The sequence below is a fragment of the Engraulis encrasicolus genome, chromosome 19 (assembly GCF_034702125.1).
Source record: "Engraulis encrasicolus isolate BLACKSEA-1 chromosome 19, IST_EnEncr_1.0, whole genome shotgun sequence".
Taxonomy (NCBI): domain Eukaryota; kingdom Metazoa; phylum Chordata; class Actinopteri; order Clupeiformes; family Engraulidae; genus Engraulis; species Engraulis encrasicolus.
Window position 1 is genome coordinate 1,497,418 of NC_085875.1, and position 7,823 is coordinate 1,505,240.

Here is a 7,823-nt window from a genome sequence, read left to right on the forward strand (position 1 = left end):
TCATTGAGCCACTCAGGGGAAACCTCAAATGTGAGGTTCCAGCAAGACACCCAAAGATATTATAGGAAACAACCATTCTGCCAGGAAGAATGTGCTGTTTTGTCATCTGAGAACATTAAGAGCCTTATCCACAACTACCACAAACAATTTAGAGCGGTCCCTGATGTTAAACAGGGCCATATTCAGCATCAGAAACTAGGGTATGTAAACTTTTGAACAGGGTCATTTGGGTAGTTTGGGTTGTGATCATGCTTTTGAAAGAGTAAACACAGAATATTGCTAATAAATATCTTAAGCCAGTCACTAGCCATGAGTGAAAAAAAAGGTTTTGTGTAATCCTTCATATTTTGTGAGAAATCGCAAAGAAAGCGTTTATTCTGCTGGGGTATGTAAACATATGAGCACAACTGTATAAAGATTCGATGAAGGCATACTGTGTGTACGCACAAACTACGCTGGACCACAGTTGTACTGGGTGTTTATGGGAACTCGAGAAGAGATTTTTCATGTATATTAATGTCTTAGAGACTGTAGTTGCTCAATGTTATTTACTGCCCTCAGATCAGAGTTGTAAAAACTAAAAGTAAAGATGAATTCATGGTTAAAGTACAACACTACAGCTGCACATGATATTGCATTGCTGTTACACCATTAACTCCATTGTATCTAATGTGGTAAACAGACTGGCATTGTTATTGAAAAACATTCGCCCAACCAGCGTAGAGTCAGCTGATCATAAGCCAAGTACACAGGTCTACTTTTTACTCAGATAAGTCACCTGTGTTGGAGGGAAACTGTGGGTTTTTTTTTACATATCCTTTTGACACCTCTGACTCAGATGTAGTAGAAAAGACTACCCTCTCCCACTCTACCTTATATTCTCCCTATAAAACTTTATTGCTGATGTGTTTCTGCCTCCAAAAGTCCCCACTCCACTGCATTCTCCAACACTTCCCTGGCTGCACTAACAGTCTGCTACAGTGTGTGCAATTTTGTGTGTGAAATTTTACAAACGTGTGTTATTTGGTCCAGGCAGACAAATGCTGAGGCACTCAAGGTTGCATTTTTTTTACTTTTTTATACAATGCCTGGCATTGTGGCCAAATAAAAAAAATATTTAAAAAGTAAAAAAGTGCAACCTTGAGTGCCTCAGCATTTGTCTGCCTGGACCAAATAAACACACAAATGCTGAGGCACTCAAGGTTGCATTTTTTTTAAAACTTTTTTTATACAATGCCTGGCATTGTAGCCAAATAAAAAACATATTTAAAAAGTAAAAAATTGCAACCTTGAGTGCCTCAGCATTTGTCTACCTGGACCAAGTTTGAGAGCCCCTACACTGATGAGCAGCAATGGAAAAAGGTGAAGATCCAGAAGCACTCCGATTACCTGCTTACGTGTGTTTATTTGTTCTTCTCTCAGGTACCGGATAATGACCCAGTGTTGGCAGCACCAACCTGAAGATCGGCCAAATTTCCGCACCATCCTGGAGAGAATCGACTTCTGCCTGCAGGTAATGGGACTCGTGATAGGGTAGCACTTTACTTGACGGTGGCGTCATATGTATGACATTACAGTGACATAACAGTGTCATAACATGCATGTGTCATAAACATTATGTCACTGTCAAACATTTTATGACAACGACACATTAAGTGACATTCGGTCATGATCGGGTTACACTTTACTTGACGCGGCGTCATATGTATGACATTACAGTGTCATAACAGTGTCATAACACAATGTCATAAACATTATGTCACTGTCAAACATTTGATGACTATGACTCATGAAGTGATTGTGGTAATGACAGCCCTAACAGTGTCAAAGTTTATTACCTTGACATCATGTTTATGACTCCTTCATGACTGTGTCATGACACTCTGTTTTTCACTATTATGACACTGATATGTCATGTGTGATGCCGACGTCAGGTAGTGTAACCCATAATTGTACTACACATACAGAACAACAGAACAACAGAAGTCATCGTATTTAAAACTTAAGGCTACACTTTACTTAACGCCAGCGTCATATGCATGATATGAGTGTCATGACACTGTTTTCACACCATTATGACACTGTCACGAGCGAATCATAAACATAATGTCAATGTCATGCCAACATTTTATGGTCATGAAAAGTTGACACTGTTAGGGCTGTCTTTACCATAACCGAATGTCACTTAAAGGGGTATGCCACTATTTTGGGGCTTAATACAGTTAAAATCGTTGGCTGGGGTTTATAAAGGTGGTAAAGTGTCTTAATTTTCATGTTAAGCGTTGTCTTGCTTTAAGACAAGTTAAAAGAGGGAATATGTCGCTAAGCTAGTGAAAGTCAATGCATCCGTGTAGCATTGTAGCATGCTACATGGATACATTGACTTTCACTAGCTTAGCGACATATTCCCTCTTTTAACTTGTCTTAAAGCAAGGCAACGGCTTACATGAAAAATAAGACACTTTACCACCATTATAAACCCCAGCCAACGATTTTAACTGTATTAAGCCCCAAAATAGTGGCATATCCCTTTAAGGCCAAAAGTCATAAATCTTAATGACTTGGATATAATGTTAATGACACGTCCATGACTGTGTTACGACACTGTTATGACACATGACATATGCAGCGTCACATAGAATGTTACCAAATGTATTGTAGTTGTGACAGAGTGACATTTATGTTGTTCTTGAACTTGTTTCATAAGCTCTTCTCCTGTAGCCAGGCCATGCCCTCCTGGTGACGCAACAGCTTCAGCGTTACTACCAGTCAGGTCAACAGCAATGCAAATAATCAGGTCAAGAGCAATGCAAGTACTTTCTGAGCTCCCGCAAAATCGGGAACCCTTCCCACTTTGTCCACTTTGTTGGGAAGCAAACAATCATTAGCAAATCAAGGGAGGACGTTAGGGAAATGCCGTTTTGGAAATGGTAATTGAAAAGAGATTTTAAAGTCGATGATAATCAGGCTACTTCATCTGTGTAGTGGATAGGGATGGGCATAATTAACCGATTAACCGATGATTGATCATTAAACATTTAGTCGAAGAAATTAATTTTCGCCGACGAACCGTTAAACAAAAACAAAACAATAACTTGAATGTAGGTTGTTCTGCCTTCCATTTAATTCCATGCCTGAGTTTAGTTTCTCTCACGTAAATCCTATGGTGAATACCGCCACCTAGTGGACTTTCCCGCGGTACTGCGCCTTAAGCGCAACTCTACTTCCTGGTTAGTTGCAGCCAGTTTTTTCAAGTGTTTTCTGCCGTAAAGCCACCGGACTTCATCTCTCCCGCAATTAATATCTTTTCACACTTGAGCCTTGGACAATATATGTCTGCAAGTGATCATTTTGTGTTGGATATTGTTTGTAACGAAATTGCTTTGCTATTTTGAGGTAAATTTCGATCTATTTGGCTCTAGAAATTATGTTTTCTTTGCCTGGAAATGTTGGCTAACCTCATTCTACTTTCGGTTAGAAAATGACAGGGTGTACTGTAATTACTGCAATGTGAGATACAAATACAGTTAATCGACAACGTCCATGATTTAGGCTATCACACCGCGCATCCAAGCCTTGTAAAAGACGGCGGTGATTCATCTCAACATAGCCTCGCCTCGATGTCTGCACCGTTATGTGCCTTCGTTGTTGGCTCGCAACTTGAAGCCTCCCTCGTTTGCACATTTCAGGTTTAACTTTTCTTGTTAATCACTTGACACTTGTGTTGTTAATAAAAAACAAATCCTCAAAGAAAAACATGATGTTTTTGATGTATTTTTGTTATACAAGAGTATAGGGCATGGTGGGCCTAAATGTGTGCTGTTTTTAATATATTTAATATAAAAATGTTAATGGTTAACCGATTATTAATCATTAATTCTCCCGACGATCGACGAAGAAATTTTCACCGTATGCCCATCCCTAGTAGTGGATGCCCATTGCATTTGGCATATATGCTATATATTGTCCGCGTAGCAAGCGCCAATAAAACAACAACAAAACCTACTCGCCTCGCCTTGCTTTGCAGGACCCTGAGGTGGCGTATTTATCTCCCTTACATACTTTTTAACTATCTGGTTCTGTGTTTGGATATTAGTTGTCTATTTTGTACACGTTGTACTGTATGTGTGATACTGCTTCAACACATGGATCTCCCCACTGTGGGATTATAATTGGCACACTTACTTAGCCTAGTAAACCAGCGCCACCCGCTGGACGGCCACATTTTTGGCTGCGAGTGGTCCAGCCTCACATCGTTGGAGTGGTCTACCAGGCTTGCCAAGAATCTGGGAAACCAATCACAACGCAGAGATTTGTTTTGAATCAAAGCAGGTGGGGTTTGACGGCGTGACGGGAGTGACGACGAAGCTTGCAACGTTGGGAAAGCACATCAACGAGAAAGATAGCACTGATTGGTCAGAGCGCCGGCCTGTGGGCACAGGCACGGTTTGAAAGACAACAGGTTGTTCTCATCAACAATTTTCGGATGTACTATTCATTGGGGCCAGACTAAATTATACATCCAATCTCACATTTAGGCTGGTTTATCAGGCTCACCGCGCGAATAGACCAGGCGCGATGCGATTCAAGCGACAGAGTGCAGCAGCAAGCGATACGAGCGATTAAAGAGACTAGAATATGTCCGTACAGGCAGAAGGCAAGGCATTCAAGCATTCCCATTGGCTGTCGTCACTGACCTCTATACAATCATTGGCTGTCGCGGTTTGTCGCCGAACCGCGTCATAGAAAGTTGAAAGGATTTCAACTTCAAACTGTCACGCTCGTCGCGCAAATCGCTCTACACCGCATTTCACATTATTACGCAAATGACATTTTTTGCCGTTTTCCTAAATAATCAATAGAAATGACAGTCGTCATAATTTTCAAGTAATCGGCGATTAGAGTACAATTCAAAAGTTTTTGAATGAACCTTCCAATGATAACGGTATTTTTTTAAATAACAAAAAACTTAAAATGCCCAAAATGCTCTGTTCCAAATTATTACGCAAAACAGTTTTGTAGTGTTGTAATACAAATTTCTTTCTTTTTTCCCATTTAGATCAAAACAGTTGGCATTTGGTACCTTCTAAATTACATTTCGATGTTCAAAACTTGGTCATAAGCTGTAACTGGAATGCTGCGTTTAACATTGAAGTCAATGGCAGGGCATTGCATGGGAGTTATGGAAGCCTAGATATCCTTGATGCTTTGCTCTCAGCTGTTTTTGTTTGTTTGGTCTGGTGACCCACACTTCACTCTTCAATATACCCGTAAATTTCCATGCCACGTGTAGGTGCTTTGGAGGTGATGACATTCTAACTCACCAGACATAGCATCCCATTCATTTTCAATGGGGTTTTATGTCTGGTGCGTTAGAATGTCATCACCTCAAAAGCATTTGTGTTGATTATTTGGGGAAACTGCGAAAAATGTCATTTGCATAATAATGTGGAATGCGGTGTAGTCTCCAGAATCGCTTTTGTCGCGCGACTCAATACAAAGTCAATTACTTCCGTCACTCGCCTCGCTCTTGTCGCGGTAGGTGTATTTCTACGGTAATACTTACTAACTTAAAACCCTACTTACCTTCTCTTGCCTCGCCTTGCTTTGCAGGACCCCGAGGTGGTAACGGCCCCTCTGGCCGTGGAGTACGGCCCCATAGCGGAGGAAGAGGAGCGTGTAGCCCTGAACCCTGACGACCCCACGGCCACCACCAACACCACCAGCACCAGCAACACCAGCGCCCGCACCGCCGCGCAGGGCACACCAGAGGGCGCCGAGACGCCCCTCACCATCTGTGAGGAGCCCCTGCTGCTGCGAGGAGGAGGTGGAGGAGGAGGCAAGATGATGGGGATGGAGGACCCCCTGTTAATGCCCGGCCACCACCTCCACCCCCACCACCAGCACCATCCCAACGCTCACCTCCACCAACCTCCCTCCACCACCACCACCTCCAACACCATCACCACCTCCACCTCCGATCCTGCCAAGCCTACGCCACAGCAGATGGTGGCCACCTCCCAGGCCCCTACGCCACAGCAACCGCAGCCCCAGCAGCCCCACACCAAACCCCACCTCCCTCCTCCTCCACTATCCCACATCTCCCTCTCCTCCTCCTCCTCCTCCACCTCCAACAACATCCCCACGCTGACCTCCTCGTCATCCTCGTTGGCAACGTCGTCGTCCTCCTCATCCTGCGTCACCCCGGGCAACGTGATGCCGTCGTCCACGTCCACGGCCACCGCCTCCGCGGACGGGGGACACGTCAACCTGGCGTTCACGCAGGCGCACTCGGGCGAGAAGGACGGCCACGGCGGCGTCGGTGTCACCGGCGGCAACAGCGGCGGCGGTGGCGGGGGGAAGCCCACCAACCTGTGGAACCCCACCTACGGTTCCTGGTTCCTACAGCAACAGCAACAGCAGCAGCAGCAGCAGCAGCAGAAACGACAGCAGCAGCAGCAGCAGCAGAAACGACAGCAGCAGCAGCAGCAGCTGAGGCAGGTCAACATGGGACGAATCCCTGGGGAGGGGCAGGAGCACACAGGAGGACCTGGAGGAGGAGGAGGAGGCAGGACACTGGCGGAGCAGCGCGCTCTCCATCAGCAGCAGCAGCAGCACAAGCAGCAGCAGATTCATCAGTTCCAGCTGCAGCATCAGCACCAGCAGCATCAGATGCAGCTACACCATCAGCAGCAGCAGCATCAGCAGCAGCAGCATCAAGGAGGAGGAGGTATGGGGGGACTGTGTCCTCGCCCCCTCCTGCCTCCGCCGCCACCTCCCTCCTCCTCCGCCGGCGTCTCTGGCATCGGCATCCCATCATCATCCTCGTCCTCCCAGAATCCCCTGCTGCTGGATTCGGCCGCTCTGCTGCCGCCGGTGCCCCTGTACAGACTGCGCCGCTTCCCGTGCGGAAACATCGGCTACGGGTACCAGGAGCAAGGGTTGCCCCTGATGGACGCCGGTGGCCCCCCCAACATGGGGCCCCCCATGTCCATGTCCATGAGCATGAGCATGCCCCCCCTGGCGCCGCCCCAGCTCCAGCCCCAACAGCCTCAGCAGCAGGTTCCGACTCCTCCTCCTCCTCCGGCAGGCGGCGGCGCTCCTCAGAGACCCCTTGGTGTCGGTGTCGGTGTCAATCGCCCCGGCAACCTGGGAGGAGAGGAGAGCCGCCCGCTCCTGGTTACCAAGGGAACGGTGGTGCAGGTGGACCCCAGGCTGCCGACGATGGAGGGCCACAACGCCACCGTACTTTAACCACATGCCTACTGTCACATCACACACACACACGCACCAGGCTTGTAGGAAATTCCGAATTGAATGAATTTGAATTAAAAATAATGCCATAATACGAACACTAGGTGATGGTGTTGTATGTATTCTCAATGGGTGGTCTAGATTAAATGAAAAGAAATGCAAGGTAATGACACCACCTAGTGTTCGTATTATGGCATTGCTTTAAATTCAAATTCATCCAATTCGGAATTTCGTACAAGCCTGACACACACCCCATCCCCTGCCCCCTGTATCACAGACCCTGTTGTCATCGTTGTCATCGTGTTCCAGCACTGTGCCCCCTGCACTGCACTGTTTTGCCAAGATAAGAGGACTAGCCATGTTTCCTTTCTCTGTTCAACTCTCCCTAAGACACCCTACTCCCTAAACTCTAATCCCTACACCCTACTCCCTACACACGACTCCCTACGCCCTACTACCTACGCCCTTCAACTTATTCCCTACACCCTACACCCTTCAACCTACTCCCTATTCCCCACACCCTACACACGACTCCCTATTCCCTACACCCTACACACGACTCCCTATTC

General features: G+C 46.3%; 2 protein-coding genes across 2 annotated transcripts in view; both read left to right on the plus strand.

The window, feature by feature from the left end:
- alk (ALK receptor tyrosine kinase) overlaps positions 1-6,496 on the plus strand; it is an 88,850-nt gene extending 82,354 nt beyond the window's left edge. The window contains exons 19-22 of the mRNA XM_063183988.1: positions 1,423-1,513; positions 5,614-5,916; positions 6,286-6,398; positions 6,481-6,496. Of these exons, the coding sequence (XP_063040058.1) occupies positions 1,423-1,513; positions 5,614-5,916; positions 6,286-6,398; positions 6,481-6,496 (523 nt within the window). The remainder of the gene's footprint in view (positions 1-1,422; positions 1,514-5,613; positions 5,917-6,285; positions 6,399-6,480) is intronic.
- An 11-nt stretch (positions 6,497-6,507) lies between these two features.
- On the plus strand, positions 6,508-7,254 carry LOC134435138 (ALK tyrosine kinase receptor-like). The gene has a single exon (XM_063183989.1). The coding sequence runs from the start codon at positions 6,508-6,510 to the stop codon at positions 7,252-7,254; it is 747 nt and encodes a 248-aa protein (XP_063040059.1).
- The last annotated feature ends 569 nt before the right edge of the window (positions 7,255-7,823 follow it).

Excerpts from the sequence above, each read along its gene's own strand:
- LOC134435138 (XM_063183989.1), top strand. The coding sequence starts at position 6,508 with ATGGGACGAATCCCTGGGGAGGGGCAGGAGCACACAGGAGGACCTGGA.